The sequence below is a fragment of the Chrysochloris asiatica genome, unplaced genomic scaffold, assembly GCF_000296735.1.
Source record: "Chrysochloris asiatica unplaced genomic scaffold, ChrAsi1.0 scaffold00243, whole genome shotgun sequence".
Taxonomy (NCBI): domain Eukaryota; kingdom Metazoa; phylum Chordata; class Mammalia; order Afrosoricida; family Chrysochloridae; genus Chrysochloris; species Chrysochloris asiatica.
The window spans coordinates 1,422,854-1,440,194 of record NW_006408761.1 but is presented as its reverse complement, the minus strand read 5'-3'; the positions used below and the strand labels follow the sequence as shown (position 1 = coordinate 1,440,194).

Below are 17,341 nucleotides of genomic sequence, written 5' to 3'. Positions count from 1 at the left end.
CTTCACAAAACATGATGTCTTCATTGTTTTAAATCTTTTCCCATCTTGTGCAATCCAGGTTAATTCTAACTCTTTCCTTTTTTTCATTGTTTAGGTAAGCTTTTCAAATCTTGCTTTTATTTTTGGAAGGTTTGCATTAAGTAACATTCGATTCTTTAGTTTACAAAGCGGCCAGGGACTGTTCAGCAATTTGAACTCAATATATGTGTTTTAGAAGTTGACTGGGAGCAAACATTTCATTTGAATCATCATTAGATGATTAGACCTTGACTTTCTGTTACCACATTTGTTTCTGGTTTCTAGTGGGTCCCAGATCTATTTCCTTCACCACAAAAGTTATTACAAAGAGTCTGAGAAATAATAGACATACATATGTGGCCTCCAGAGAGCTAAAGACACAGTCATTTAGGTCAAAATAAATTTGCCAATTTAAGAAAATTACATAGTGTTTATTTTCCTTTATGACAGAGAAAAAGTCATCATATTCCTCTTTCTCCTTCCTCATCAGTTTTTAAAGTTTACCTTTGTAGAAGGATCCTTTATCATGTGCACCTGCTTGATGACTTCCCCTCCTTAGAACTGCACAATGCTTCAGCAGATTAAATAATTAAACAATAAATGAAAGGAAAAGGGCATACTTATAGTGCCCTCAACCCTCCACCCCCGAGGTTTACCCTCAAGAATTTTGATAGACAAGAGATTCTTTTAGAGGAATGATTTCCTGGGTAGGCAGAGAATGGGCAAGTTTCACATCTGCTCAGTTTCCAAAGTTATTTTCAAGCAAAAATGAATTCAGAGTTGAACAACAGATTCTCAGCATGTTAACTCTACAACACCTAGATCAAGTTGTATGCCTTACTGGGAGAGGCAGATAAATCTAGAGGATCTAATTTGCAGTGTGGGCCCCTCCTCAGGGGGGAGATGGGATGTAGGGAGAACTAGCTTACCTAGTAGGATCACAATGCAAAGAAGGATAGCAACTAGAGCCCCTGTGCTCAGCCCGGTGGGATGGATGAGTGCCTCCGCATGGCAGGACTGCATGTTTCCGTGGGAGTCACATGCACAGACCCGGACAGTCACCGTCCCAGTGCTGCTTTGGACTGGGTAGTCGTTGTCTGAAATGACCACAGGCAGGAGGTAGGTGCTCATGTCTTGTCTGTTATATCCATTTTTCCGAGTTAAGATCCCCGCTGTGTTGTCTGGAACCAGAAAGTAATGGTGAATGTGTATGAGTAACGCACCACGTATTGGCTCTACTGTGATAGGATATGGAACCACATATGCTGATAGAGAATGTAACTTGTGTACGTTTACCTTTGTTGTCTTGAATGCTGAAATTTGAGCCACTGCCTGCTTCAGGGGCCAGTGAGAATGAGAATTGGTGGCCGCTATAAGGGTCGTCTTTGTCAATGGCACGTAGGATCTGAATCAACTAAAATAAAGCCACAGAGTTTTGCTAACTCAAAAGTATGTCTTACAGTTTGGTAGTAAATGTCTTGAATAAATGTGCTTTAGTTTTTACTAAAAATGATAGCATATTCAACAACAATGAAAGTAAATTAATTATGAAAAATGATAAAAAACAACAACAACACAAAAACAACTTTGCAATGAATACACTCTTTTTAAATTGGTGGGTTAGAAAATCTTAGAGCAGTGGATAATCCTTCGCTGTGGAGGTTGTCTTGTGCATGGTAGGATGTTTAACAGCATACTTGTTAATGTCTCCAGACATGGCCAAATGTCTTCTGGTGGGCAAAAATCACCCCCAGTAGAGAAACACTGCTCAAGAGTGACAGCTGACAAACCTGAATTTTACCGGAACCCTGTGATGCTGGAAACAGCGACCTTTAATGAAATCTCCACACCTTTTGTGTCAAGGAAAATAGCTTAAACTGCAAAGAACCACTCTTCCCCAGATGACTTAGGTAAGACTCATAAACGCTCCCTTGTTCCCCTTTGACAAGGCCAGCCACAATCCCATTCTTGGCCTCATAGATGATTAACTGAACTGCTTGTCCTCACTGATCAATCAGAAACAAAATGCTTGTTAAGGAAATGTTGTTAAAGCTTCTTTTCTTTCCCAGGTCCCTGCATTCTGGCCCACCCTCAACCTGAGCCAACACACAACCCTTCATTAAGGGCCCCTCCGTGGAAATAGCCTGCCTCAGCATAAAACATGCTCCGATTTACCAAGTGATCTTATGCCTCTCTTTCTGGTCTTTTTACACTTGCCTCTATAAACACATTTCACCTGGCTCTCCAGATACTTGCTGACCTTCTGACCACACTGTTCTCCTTATTGTAATAGACTCCTCCCTCTAATGTCTCTGTCCTCCTTGTAGTCAACTTTTTTTCTGAACCAAGTATTTCCCAACCAAAGTCTGGATTTGTTTATTATTTGACACAACATTGCAACGTAACAACATGGAAACACTATTTGGACAGCCTGTTTAGTAATGCAGTCTTGATACATAAGGTCACAAGCCAGAGCCATCAACTTTCAGATAAGTTACAAAGAAAATGAGCATAAAAATGTAGTAACTTTATCTTCCTACTTTAACATGAACACACTTGCATTTGGACAGACTCTATCTAGCATTATATACCATTGGCACCTACTTCAAGTGGGAACTCCACTGTCGTCGAGTTGAATCTGACCCTTAGTGACCCAATAGCACAGAGTAGAACTGCCATGTAGGGTTTCTGAGGTTATAAATCTTTATGGGAGCAGACTGAGTTCGAACTGCCAATGTTTTGGTTAGCAGATGAGCATTTTAACCACGGTGTTACCAAATGTATGAAACAGTAAAACATTTAATTGCTCATATGAATACACAATAAAAATAAGTGAAAATATGAATGAATGATGGGGAACTGTAAAATATATTCTGTTTTTTCCATGCATGGTAAACTTTTCCATGTATGGTAAATTTTTTCCAGGCATTACTTCCATGTATGTAACTAAGCCTATCTGCTTACCAATATATATATATACATATATATATATTTCCAATAAAGCATGAACTACTTATTTTAATGAAAACTTAACACTGATTTGAAATCAGCCTCAATCTTTCAGACAATGAACTTTCAAGCCCTTAAAAATTATTCTCTTGGGCAAGTTAAACATTAGTCCTGGTTCTTGTTGATAGTATTAATTTCTTTAACAATCATGTCATAGATAATTCAAAACTAGCTCTCAGTTCTGTGTCTCAAATGAGTTATTAGGAATGCTAAATTCATCCGATTCTATTGTAAATCTGAATGTGATTTCTTATGAACTCACCTGATCGGCCTTCGCTTTTTCACAGACAAAGGTTTCATAAAAGTCAGCAAATTCTGGGGCATTGTCATTGACATCTAGAACTTTAATATATAGAGGCACTCGGCTGCTTTGCTTTGGATTATCTGCAACACGCAAAAGAAGAGAAAATGCACTTATATGCTGATGGCCCATTCCTGGTAGACAACATGCACACTCTCCTTCATGCTCATTCTTGTGGAGGTTCCTGAACGCTGCTGTGAGGGACACAGGTTAAGGCGGTCACAAGAAAGTAGAATTGGATTGTTTGGCACTTCTGGAGTTAAGATACGCCCAGTGGAAATACCTGGGAGACAAAGCTACTGGTGCCGATATAATTCAACTGCATATTGCTGTTGTTGTTAGCTGCTGGCAAGTCAGCACCAACCCACGGTGATCCCGTGTACAACAGTGTCCATCTGGGGCCCCCTTCATGATCATTGCTATGTTTGAGTATACTGTTGTACCATTGTGTTGTGCCTTCCAACCCAGGAGACTCATTTTCCAGAATTGTACTGGGCAATATCCTCCTGTGATCTATAGCTTTCACTGATGAATTTTTGGAAGTAGATTTTCAGACCTTTCTTCTGAGTTTGCTTTCATTTGGAAGCTCTGCTGAAACTTGTTCATCGTGGATGACCCAGCTCATATTTGAAATATCGATGTCATAGTTGCTAGCCAGGTGGGGTAGGAGGGGTGGATGAAGCACCAGAAAACAACAGGACTGCTGATTGTCTTCAGTGTTTAGTTTGCATGTTGAACAAGAGCTAGATATTATGCTAAGCACTTTGCTACATTATAGCATTTAATTCTTACAAACTCTGGAGGAAGATAGAGATATCGTTCCATTTGATAGACGGAACTGAGGTATTGAAGTTAAGTAATGTATTCAAGTTCACAAAGCTATAAGGAAGTGGGGACTGGATTCAAAACTGGCTCTGCTTGAATCCAAAGACCACATGTTCACCTAGAATAGTGGTAGAGCACAACTGACGTTTGAAGACTTGAGGTAAATGAAGCACCTGAGTTGCCTCTTATGATAGTTTCTGGGATAGTATGGAAGATAGACTCCTGATATAAAACTCTGTTCATTCATTCCACACATACGTTTATTCATTTGTTTGTTCACTCTATGCATATTTGGTGGGCTGGTCACTATTGTGGGTGCTGGGACACTTAAGGGTCATTAGAAAGATCCTACATCCTGGACCAGTAGCCAGTTGCTATTGCATTGATTCTGATCCATGGTGACACCATGTGGATCAGAGTAGAACAATTTTCCATAGGGTTTTCAATAGCTGATTTTTCAGAATCAAATGTCACTGGGGACTTGAAAACCTCCAACCTTTATGTTAGCAAATCAACCGTTAGCACCACTCAGGGACTCCCTCCTTCCTAATGAAGGTAGACAAACTGTAAACACAAATATAGAATGTATCAGATATTGGTAAGCTCTATAGAAAAAATAGAGATGGTGGTGCTGCTGTAAATAGATGACCAGGGACAGCTTCTTTGATGAAATGACATTTATGTAGAGACATGAATACAGAGGATGAAGCCAAGTGACTATTTCTGGCTCTCCAGGTAGAAGAAACAGCAAGAACAAAGGCTCCAGAGTGGGTGCTGAAGCTGAACCTTTAAAAGACCTTAATCACTAATAGTTTCAAATGAGTCATAAAGACATTAAATCTTAAAACAGAACTTTTTAGGCCCAAAGCTTAAAATACTTATGAAATGACTACTTTAGTAAAACATAAATTGGAATAAGATCATCCACAAAAAAAGCTTAAATTTCATGATGTTCAGCAAATGGCCCTTTTTAGTGGGAAATAATTTTGTAATTTTAAAGCTTTTAGCATGTTCTGCCATTGCTATCCACATCAGTACCTTCCCATAAATTATGAAGAGCAAACTCCCACCCAATAAACTGATAATGAGCTGTCCTTATCGCTATCAAAAAGCAATACTGCATTTGCATATAAAAATCCCCAAATGCACTGTCATTCAGTCGGTTCCAACTCATAGTCGAGTCTGAGGGTTTTCTGAGGGTTTTCAAGGCTGTAAATCTTTAGGGGAGCAGTTAGTCTCATCATTCTCCCTTGGAATGGCTGCTGGGTTTGAACCGTTGACTTTGTGGTTAGCAGACAAACGCCTAGCCCAGATTGGCTATATAGGATTCTACCCACTATCTTTCAGCCACTTCAAATCTCATGATTTATGTTGACGAAATTTACAACTGGACTATGCCATATGATACGCAACATTTCACACTAGCTACCCAAACAGAGCTTAAAGAAAAAAAAAAACAACCCAAACAAAGACTTTTAAAATGGAAAACTGAGTTATGATCCAGAAGGCTTAAAAAACCCAGAAACTTAGATACTATTTTAAAGATTGTATTTCATTTATGCACTTAGGTCTACATACTGTCTGCACAATTTTTTATTGTGTAGAGTAATTTTCATTGAAACGCTCTTATGGCATTATTTTGTTTTGCCTTACATTTCAGAGAGACTGCTATAGTAATTCATTGTAAACATTTTATTGGTCACTTGTTTTATGTTGCTCATTTCATGTACCATGAAAAAGTGGAAATTTGTAATTCTTCACTTTAAAGATTTTGAGATAGAAATTCCATAGAAATCTTGAGGATGAATCTCTAACCACTTTCTAAATAATATTACACTTTAAGAGTGTATTTGACCTCCCCTCATACAAGTTCTAACATAAGTGAATCCATGTTTCAGCTGTGTCTGTAATGCTTTGTTTCAGAAGGTTTTTGGAACCAAATTCAACATGTACAAACCCAACCTCATTTGTATGATACATTCACATTACATTGTTTCCAAGCTGCAGAATTTTCACCATTGTGAAATTTCTTTATGAATTTCACTATTATTATTTATGAATTAACCAACACATGTCTAGAAGAAACATTACTGAAAACCATTGCTTGGCTCTTTCCCTCAATATATATTAAGCGGGATCAACAAATACATGGGAGCGAGTTTCAGCGTTGCTCCATGAGCCCTTGCTGGGATAGCCGCTCCATCAATCAGGAATGGCAGCAGTAGTAGATTAGACTTACTGATCTCTGTTGCTATCACTGTAATGTTATGCCACAACACTGTTTCCCGGTCAAGAAGTTTTGATGTAAAAATGGAACCATTTCCAGAATCAATGTTGAATATTCGGTCCATATCTGTGTGCCGATCCACGGAGTACCTGAAAATGGGAAAAGAATTTAGACAGGCTTTCTTTGCATTTGCTAATCTCATATCTTAAAGTTATTCACAGAGTACCTGTTATAGGGAGTCCTGGTGTGGCATTGTAGGATAAGCATTGGACTACTAACCACAAAGTCAGCAGTTCAAAACCACCAGTTGCTCCTTGGAAACTGTATACAGGGTCACTTTGAGTTGTAACTGACTCAATGGCACTTAACAACCACCACCACCTGATATGACTTTTTCTTTACCTGAATTACCTATTTGCGCATATCTAACTTAACATTGAATAAAATATTCTGCGAAATTAGTTCTTGACCAATGCGATCTTAAGAGTAAATCTACAATGCAAGTTAGTGATTTTGAGAATCAGCACTAACATTTAAAAAAAAATGTAATTTGCATCCTATTTATGTAGTTGATTGTTAGATTTTAACTGAAGTTTTAGAACCTAAGAACTTTAATGTGTGCGTATGTGGCATGTCATAATCTAATTTATGTTTAGTAAAGATCACTGATTGAACTGGCACACAGATAGAAGAGGGTTAAAAATCAGGATTTCGGGAAGATGACAAATTCCATTTTTGATATATTAAGGACAGAATCCCTAAAAGACCAATGGAAGAATAGACACCTAATAGGACTAAAACAGAACCTAAAACAGAGTTGTTGTTATGTGCCATTGAGTCAGTTCTGACTCACAGCCATCAGGTATAGGGTTTCCTAGGAGCCGCTGGTGAGCTTGAACTGCCAACTTTATGGTTCAAACCGACTTTGAAGTCTAGTGCATTAACCAACAGCACCAAACCAGGACATAGAACAGAGTAGGAACTGAATATTGATAAGTATTTTATAAGGGAAGTTTGGGGAAATACTAAGGGAATCTAGAATGGTATCTTGTTGTTGTTAAGTTCTGTCAAGTGGGTTCCAATTCATAGTGACCCTGTATAAGATTTCCAAGGAGTGGCTGGTGTTTGAACTGCTGACCTTGCGGTTAGCCGTCCAGTGCTTATCCCACAGTGCCATACCAGGACTCTTTTTGTTATCTTGTTGTTGTTCAGTGCCATGGAGTTGTTTCCAACTCACAGTGACCCTGTACAGGGTTTCCTAGGAGCGGCTGGTGAGCTTGAACCACGGACCTTGTGCTTCAAACTGACCTTGTAGTCCAGCACATTAAGCTGCCGTGCTACACCAGGCTACTTAAACTGATTTGAAAAAGAAGTAATAATGATCACCTTGCGGTCCAATGGATTCTCCTAGAGCAGTACAGTAAAGCCTTTAACTGAAGTTGATGGAAGACTAGCCTATTTTGAGAAATGTTTCCTTATTTATAAATGTATTATCAGTTATTGGAATAGTAACATGAGTGGAAAAAGTAGGTAAGTATGTGTATTGTTATTAAAGTTTTATTAAATTTTTAATTAAAATTTTTATCTTGGGGGGCCATTAAGAACGAGAAATTTCTGCTGGAATCTTAAAACATACCATGGCAGAATATTTAACAACATAGGTTCAACAGAAATACAATTTAAGAAACTGAACTAAATCATGATGCACATGTGGAATAACATGAATGCTCTTAAAAAATAAAAGTTGGTTATCAACTTTCAGTGGTGTACCATTTTGAAGAGTGTCTATTTCAATTAGTTATTTTTGTTTAAAATATAATAAACAATACATTTTATCTTAATAAAATTGATTCTTGTCTTCCACAGCAATTGCTGCTAAATTGATTCTAACTCATGGAGACGTCATGTGTGTTAGAGCAGAACTGTGCTCCCTAGGGTTTCCAGTGGCCATTCATTTTTCTAAGTACCTTGCTAGCTCTTTTTCCTGAGGAACCAGTGTGTGAACTCGAATCTCCAACCTTTCAAGTATGTTAACCATTTAAAGCAGAAAGAGATTCCTTTTGTCATCTTTGTTGTTGTTGTTAAGTACTGTCAAGTTGGTTTCCGATTGATTCATACTGACCCTGTATAGAGTTTCCAAGGAGCAGCTGATGGGTTTGAACTTCTGACCTTACAACTAACAGTCCAGTGCTTATCCTATAGTTCCACACCAGGACTCCTTTTGTTATCTTTTTGTTATTGTTACGTGCCGACAAGTTGGTTCTGACCCCTAGTGACCCTGGATGGGGTTCCCAAGGGGTGGCTGGTGGGTTTGAATTGCCGACCTTTCAGTTTAAACTGACCTTGTGGTCCAAATATATTATCCTGTACGTCCATGGATCTAAATTATTATAAGCTATTTAAACTGATTTTAAAAAGAAGGAATAAAATTCACAAAGGATATGTATATCAAGTTGGGTTGGAGTCTATTTTCAATTTATATCCACTTGAATTATTACCCAAAAGGTTGAAACAGACAAAAGAGCTGTTATTTATTCCATTTATGTCATGAATCAACATTTATTAAGGATTGAGGCAACAACATAGAACTTACTGGATCATCTTTCTTCATTTTTAATTTGAAAATGATGAATATTTATAGCATATAATTACCAAAAAGTAAATCTCAATCTTCATAGAGTTTGTAAGACATTTGTAATTATCTACACACATTTTTCCCCTCATGAAAAACATCAGACTGCAGACATGCTGCTTAGCGCCTTTAGAAGCTGTTACAATGATAGGCAGCAGCATTCTGTTTTGTTTCTTCCCTTGGACTCTTCTGCTATTGTTTTAAGTTTTACAAGTATTCATATTTTTGTATATGGTCTTAAAATATGAGCAAGGGGTGGGTGAGAAATTTTCACTTGAAGGTAGCTTTTGATTTTGAAGAGAAAGTCACTATTTAAGACATACCAAAAATTGTATATTTTCCCTGAAGTGGGAGATTTCAAAAGCAGTAGAAAATGTAAAAGGTCTAACGTTTATTTAGGAATGATGCTATCATAGGAAACCTTGTTTGTTTGTTTATTGCTGTTCTTTCCAAAGTACGTAATTTTAATTTATATCAAGTATATATATATATATAATCTAAGGAGCTCTGGTAGCGTAGTGGTTACGAATCGGGCTGCAAACCTTAAGGTCAGTGGTTCAAAACTACCAGCCGCTCCGTGGGAGAAAGATGAGGTTTCTACTCCCGTAAAGATTTACACCCTTGGAAACCCTGTACAGGGTCGCTATGGGTCGGAACCGACTCAACAGCACTTAACAACAACAACAACAACAACATTATATATATATATATATATCTGGAGTCCTGGTGTGGCGCTGTGGGTTAATGCACCAGACTGCAAAGCCGTTTGAACTGCAAAAGCATTATGAAAGTCGGCAGTTCAAGCTCACCAGTCACTCCTCGGAAATCCTATGCAGGGTTGCTATGGGTCGGCACTTAATAACAACAACATATATATATCTACTGTCCAGTCACCCTAATTGCAGTTGTCGCTGATAAGGAGCAGAGTAATCCATCGCAGCTGATTAGAGTAGCTTATTTGGTGAGGTGGTTTGCCCCTCTGACCCTAGGATTATATTCTGTTTGTGACTCAAAAGTGTGTCTTCTAATAGATCTGAGAGAAGGCCGTCTTTCAGGTGGCGCAAACAGCTATAATCATTCCCTGTTTGTTCTCTCCTGTCAGCATCTTTGGGCTGCAGGACAAACAATTGTACAAAAACTCCCTCAAACTTAATGGTTTGTCAAAATAAAGAGCAGAGCTAATGAGATACAATTCCGGACTAACCTATTTGGGTGTTCAGGTGGGAAAAGTTGCATTGCATACTGCAGTGAAGTATACAACCCCTGGAATATAAAATCAGGCGGGGAAGATCCTTAGAGTTCTTCCTCCATGCTGCAAGGAAGAGAGGCAGCTGTGGGAGTTATGCCTCCGGCCCAGACAGCTTTTGGGCCAGGGTGGATCTCTTGTGGTGGAACCTTTTCTCTTGTACATGATTTGTTGTCTGTGAGTAACACAGCTTTTATGTTCGTCAGTACTGTGTGCGAATTCACTCCCAGACCACCACTATAAACTGAATATATACCACTGCAGCAAAGTAAGCCACACAGAATTTTCAGTTTCCTAGTGCATAGATAGTAAAAGTTATGATATACGATGCTGTTATTGTTAGGTACTACTGAGCTGGTTCTGACTCATAGTGACCCTGTGTACAATAGAATGAAACACTCTACAGTACTATAGTCTATTAAGAATGCAACGTTGCTATTGTTAAATGTCATTGAGTCAGTTCTGACTCATAGTGACCCTGTACAGGGTTTCCAAGGAGCGAATGCTAGCTTTGAACCACTGATTTTTCAGCTAGCCATATAGTGCTTGTCCTACAACACTACAGCAGCATTATGAAAAAGTTTAAATGTTCACGAGAATGGCTAAAATGTGACATAGAGACACAAGTAAGTTTAAGCTGTTGGAAAAATGGCGCCAATTGACTTACTCCATGCAGGGTCGCCACAAACTTTTTAATTCGTGGAAAACCGCAGCAGGAGTGTCTGTGAAGTCAAGTAAAGCGAGGTTCAATAAAATGAGGTATGTCTGTATTTGTCTTATGAATATGGTTTGATTAGGATAAATGGGCATAACTCCATGGAGTGGTTGGGACCTCTAGGTGGAATTTGCATTCCAGTACACTGGAGGGCACTTGGGATCTGGACTCAACCTTTAAGCACAGCCTGTGTCTGTAAAGCAGTATCCTCCGGCCAGAAAGATCTGTGGGTCAGGAGAGCAGGAGTGTTTGCCTTTGATTTTTCACAAGGAATATTCATAGTGACATTTTAGAAGTCTCTTTCATGAAAATCAAAGGGCACTTTTGGAGGTCACTATCTATTCAGGAGAAGCTCTGGTAGCGTAGTGGTTACGAGTCGGGCTGCTAACCTCGTGGTCAGCAATTCGAAACTACCAGCAGTTCTGTGGGAGAGTGATGGGGCTTTCTACTCCCTTAAAGATTTACAGTCTCAGAAACCCTATGTAGGGTCGCTGTGAGTTGGAACCGACTCCACGGCACATAACCACCACCACCACCACCATCTATGCAGGAGTCCTGGTATAGCGCTGTGGGTTAACGTGCCAGACTGCAAAGCCGTTTGAACTGCAAGGTTCAAACTCACCAGCTGCTCCTCAGAAACCTTATATAGGGTTGCTATGGGTCGGAATCGACTCCACTACACTTAACAACAACAACAACCTATGCAGGATATAGCTAGGAATACATCGCTCAGTCTCAGAAGTTGAGATCAGTAGTAGATTTGAGAACTATTTGTATTAGCATATTTGTCAACCTGTAAGGAGCATGGGTGGCAGAGTGTGTTACAAACTGGGTTGCTAACCATAAAGTCATCAGTTTGAATCTACCAGTCACTCTGTGGGAGAAAAATGAGGCTTTCTGCTCCTGCAAAGATTTATAGCCTTGGAAGCTCTGCACAGGGTCGCTGTGAGTCAGAACTGACTCTACAGCACATGGCCAGCCAGCTAGCCAGCCAGCAAGGCAACTTGTGGGGATCGATTAGATCAAAGGAAAGAGTAAATACCATTTATATTAACCACATTATTAACATACTAGTGTTATTAGAAGAAAATTATTTTATATGATCAAAAAACTAAAGATTTGTGTTTGTATACTGATAAGTCAATGCTTGAGAGATGAATTCTCTAGCATTAATCGTGCACCTAACATATTACCTAGGACCTAATTGTTCAATAATTATGTCTTAAATAAACAAAAACTATATATGAATCTATTTCCTGAATGTGGGAATCAATTTTATGCTATAAAATGAATCACTGAAATATACATTTACATATCCACAAATCTATTTCTATCCTTACTTCTACATCCAGGTACATCAAATCTATTTGAACCAAGGAAAGGTTTGCAAAAAAAAAAAAAAAAAGTCAGCATTAGCTGACAACTAACTCAGCTTGACAAGCTAGCTTCATCCGTTGTAAAAAATAAAATAATGCAGTGGGTAAAAATAGTATTCTGTATTAAAAAGTAATATAGACATAGAAATATGGTCTAAATTCCCAGAAGACATTATTGTCTTTCATTGAAAAACATGTTGACTGAACAAAGAAGTAACCAGATGCTCATATTTGTAAACTTGCAGCATTCATGCTTATAAATTAGATTTGACATTCACTGGCTGATTCTTATGCACTTAGAACAAACTCTAAGTGACATAATAATTGAAAAAGTACTTAGGGTTAATTGTGCTAAGCAAGTGAAAGCCATCACTCATTATTCTTATTAACAACATTCAAAATATAGGGAGGAACATTTGGTCCATAGAGTTCATTTGTAGCTACTTTGGGTTGACCATAGTTCAATTCAAGGTATCCATGGATATTTAAACAATGTATTGCATTAGACAAATGTGCTGCAAGGATTTCTTCAAGTGTTCAAGAGCAAAGATATCAGTTTGAGGATTAAGGTGCACCTGACCTATGTATTTTCAGTAGCCTCATATGCATGTAAAAGTTGGACAATGAATAAGGAAGATGATAGAAGCATTGATGCATTCGAATTATGGTGTTGGTGAAGAATCTTGAAAGTATCATGGATTGCTAGAGCAACATATAGGTCTGTCTTGGAAGAGGTGCAGCCTGAATGCTCCTTGAACGCATTGAACTTTGTCTCTCATCATTTGCATTTTTTTATTGTCCAGTTCCTGGAGAAGGATGTCATGATTGGTTAAATGGAAGGCCGCAGAAAAAGAGGAAGCCCTTCAGTTAGATGGACTGGTCACAACAATAGCTCAAACAGCAATTATGAGGATGGTACAGGACCAGGCTGTGGTTTGTTCTGTTGTGAAGAGTTGTTATGAGCCAGAGCCAATTTGATTGCACTTAACAACAATAACAAGAATATGAATATTCCAGTACAGTATTAATACCACAGACACTATTTTCCCAAGGATTTAAAATTATTCTGTGAGAACTGGTTGGACACTTTCTGGTCTTATATGTGGGAATTAAATATAAGCTTTCATTTGAACAAAGGATTCAATGAATAAAAAAAATATAAAAAGACTGCCTGGCAGGGTCAAATTCTTTTATCTGCAAGTAGCTAATATTGTCCATATAGCAGCCAGCAAGAACCTTTTAAAATACAGTTTCGGATCATACGTATAACACCTGGAACTCTAATGGCTCCCATTTCAATCAGAACAGAATCCCATCTATACCATGACCGACACATCTTTGTGTGAGTAGTCAGGCTCAGCACTCCACTACTCCTGTTGCCTCATCACTAGCTCCTCATTCACTCTCTTCCAGCAAAGGAGCCTCCTTGCTGCTCCTTGAGCACACTAAGCATGCTCTGGTCTCAAACCTTGCTCTTGCCTTTCTCCATTTTTGGAATATTCTTCTCCCCAGATATCAGCATGGCTCACACCAATTCACTTCATTCAACTCTCTTCTCAAATGACTTGCCAAGTCTGGTAACACTATCTAAAATAGGATTCCAGAGAGTCTCTGTTTCCATCCTCTGCTTTATTATTATTATTGTTTAAAATTTACTTTCACCTGAAATATTATACACTTAAAATATTGTAAATAAATGCTTATTATCAATGTGTCCACTTAGAAGACAAGCTCCAGAAGTGCAGACTTTTGTGCTGTTCTCGGCTGCATCCTTAGTGCATGGCACATGGGAGGTGCCCAGAATATAAATGTGTGGATTGCCTGAGAAGTGTTCCGCATTTTTTTAAGCTGTTAATATTATTTATGGAAGATAATTTATGCAACAATATTCTGGTTTAGCAATTTTCTCATTTAGTCAGCTGAAGTGAAGGCTGGAGGTCGGTTGATTCCAATGCTTTCATGACATGATTCGAGAACTCTGAAGCGTCAGTGGCCCCAAAGAGTAATGATCTTTTATTGGAGCACTATTTACAATGAAAGTGTAAGGAAAGTAGAGGGAAAACAGAGCTGGTTTACACAGTATAAACTGTGATTCAGCCCTATTAATTTAATTTCCCCAGTATTTCACAGACATAGATCATGCAACAGCTCTTGTTTTCATTTAAGGATGCAAAAGGAAAAGAAAAAAAACACGCATCCAAATGGATCGTAATTCTGCCCTAAGTATTGCATGATAGACTCGTTCACATTTGAAAAATGGACTCCTGAGTCCGGTGAATTGCTTGTTAAGAACCATAGTAATTTCTCAACATTGCTGCTTGGCAAATCTAAGACTTTAGAAGAAATCCCAGGCCATTCCAATGCTGTACCTTATACCACTTCTATATAAGCAGTAAACTTTTTATAGCTCATTTATGTGTGTGTTGTTTAGGTTTATGCTACTGCTAAAAATTATCCAGTGTATTGAACAAGGAGAGTAGAGGTGTTGGTTAGAGGAGTTTTCCAGGAAAATATATAGCTGTTTAATTGGAAAAGTGGGATTCATCCTTTCCAACTTTCAGGCAGATGTTTAAGTGTCAATGAACTGTAACTGATCACAGAGACATGTTGTAGAAATGTGCTTACTTGATGGGATTCCTGGCAGCATCTGGATCTTGGGCCGAGACGGAGCCTATTGTTGTGTTTATCTGAGCATCTTCTCTTATCTGTAAGATGTAGGTCACTTTGCTGAAGACAGGAGGCTCATCTACATCCTCCACTGTAATTCTAACCGTGGCCGAATCTTTGAATGGGCCCAGATAGAGAAAACGGGGTTCAACGTGAGGGTTGGAAGCTTCCACTTTGAGGGTATATACTTTCTTCTTTTCAAAGTCCAAAAGCTGGGGGAGAAAAAAGAACATCTTTCAAGTAGCTGACACACACAAGCTGAGACGTGAATCATTTTCTAGCACATCATGGATGAATGAATGTGATCGTATTGCTCATGCCACATTACTTGATATTGGGCTCAGCCATGAACGATTTAAGTGCGATATTTTTTCCCTACACAAAGTCAAAAAGGTGGGAACCAATGATAAATTCTGCAAGGGAGTTCCAATGCCCCAGAACCCTGAACAAAGTGTTGGCTGAGTCCACGTGGACTTGGATGTGGGTGCTGAGGTCCAGGGCATCACGCTGTTGGTGTTAAGTGTCACTGAGTTGGTTCTGACTCATAACGGTTACATAAAGGGTTTCCAAGGAGCAGTTGGTGGGTTTAAACCCACAACCTTGATCTTAGCTTATGGTTAGCTGTCTAGTGTTTATCCTACAGGGCTGCCCCAGGCATCATACAGGGCAGGAAAGGAAATCTGGAAGCAGGAGTCTGTTCCAGACCCTTGTTTTACAAATCCTTATATTATAGGATTAGAGAGAGCCATGCAGAGGCAAGGTGCCAAGTACATGGTATTCTATGGCAGATGTTCTCACATCTGACTTGAATTAGAATCACCTAAGAAATTAAAAACAACAACAACAAAAAACACACACAACAGAACGACCTGCTGCCGTTGAGTCAATTCTGACCCACAGTGACTGTGGACAGAGCAGAACTGCTGCGTACTGTTTCCAAGGCTGCCAGTCTTCACAGGAGCAGACAGCCTCACCTTTTCCCCACTGAGATGCTGAATGGCTTTGAACCACTGATCTTGTGGTTAGAATCACTGCTTAACCTATTGTACCACCAACCTCCTAAGGAGGTCTTGAAATTTACTAACTGTCTGGTCTCCATCCTGGGCCGTTAAACCTGAAAATGGATGTGACTGACTTGACACTTACCGGTTCAGCATTTTTTAAAGATAGGACTCACTGACGTTCATTACATTAATTCTGATGGGTTGCCATCATCACAGACACTCAGTGCTTCCAAATCACTGGGGTATCCGGAGTTTTAAACACCTCCCCAGTGATCCGATGTGTAGCTAGGGTTGAGAATCATGGGTTAGCATAAGGATTCCCTCTGCCTTTAATAGATTTATTTTATTTCTTTGTAAGAGATGATAAAATATCTCAAATGATATCCTGATAAGGGCATTGGCCTAATTATTTGCCCCAGAAAGTAATGATCATTGTTGTCAAAGGTCTTTAGGAGAAGTGTCTCTGCTACTGGAGACACAATGAACCCAAATGCTTATTGCTGATTTTTAGTTTTAGATGATAATATGACAGCGCTCACTAGAAACCCAATTAATCAAGATGTTAGTGAATGTGATTTAGTTGGCTAGGCAATATTTCAGTTCGAATCTGATAAAGCACCAAGAAAATTAAAAAGGTTAATGCACACTAATGGGCTTCCTAATTATATTATAGTATAAAACATTGGTCTGAGTGTCACTTAAACATGCTTTATTGCGTTTCCAGATATTAAGACATGTAATCCAAAGCTTAAAAAAAAAATGTGGTTATTTATAGACAGATAATGTTTATATGTACCAGTAAATAAGCTAGTGAGCTAACGGAGAGAGCAAATATTACAACATACATAAAAAAAGGAGTCCAGATACAGTGCTGTAGGATAAGCACTGGACTGCAAGGGTGATTTGAACTTCAAGGTGGATGGTTCAAACTCACCAGCCACTTCTCAGAAACCCTATACAGGGTCGCTGTGAGTTGGAACTAACTCTGTGGCACTTTAAAACAACAACAAGTGCCATAAACAAATTGTATACATAAAAATACATCAAATAAATCCTGTAAATGAACAATGAACCAACACGGTTCTAAGTGCTGAGAGTGCAAAGGTTCCTACAATATGTTGTGTTCTGCACTCACGGAACTTCCAATCTCATCAGGAAAAGAGACAAGGAAGGAATTGAGCAAAGAAATATATGTCTAGCTACAAATCATGATGCATGCATTAGAAAACAGTACTAGCAGCCTCAGTGGTCGAGGTGACCGGAAATAGAAAATATATAAATCAATTAATAATACAAATTCCTAACCACCTCATTGGCTACT

At 38.8% G+C, this 17,341-nt stretch overlaps 1 protein-coding gene across 1 annotated transcript in view; it reads right to left on the bottom strand.

The window, feature by feature from the left end:
- CDH6 (cadherin 6, type 2, K-cadherin (fetal kidney)) overlaps positions 1-17,341 on the bottom strand; it is a 245,284-nt gene that overhangs the window by 12,363 nt on the left and 215,580 nt on the right. The window contains exons 7-11 of the mRNA XM_006873498.1: positions 14,975-15,228; positions 6,393-6,529; positions 3,290-3,411; positions 1,315-1,432; positions 948-1,199 (exon numbers count right to left, since the gene is read on the bottom strand). Coding sequence (XP_006873560.1) covers positions 948-1,199; positions 1,315-1,432; positions 3,290-3,411; positions 6,393-6,529; positions 14,975-15,228 — 883 coding nt within the window. The remainder of the gene's footprint in view (positions 1-947; positions 1,200-1,314; positions 1,433-3,289; positions 3,412-6,392; positions 6,530-14,974; positions 15,229-17,341) is intronic.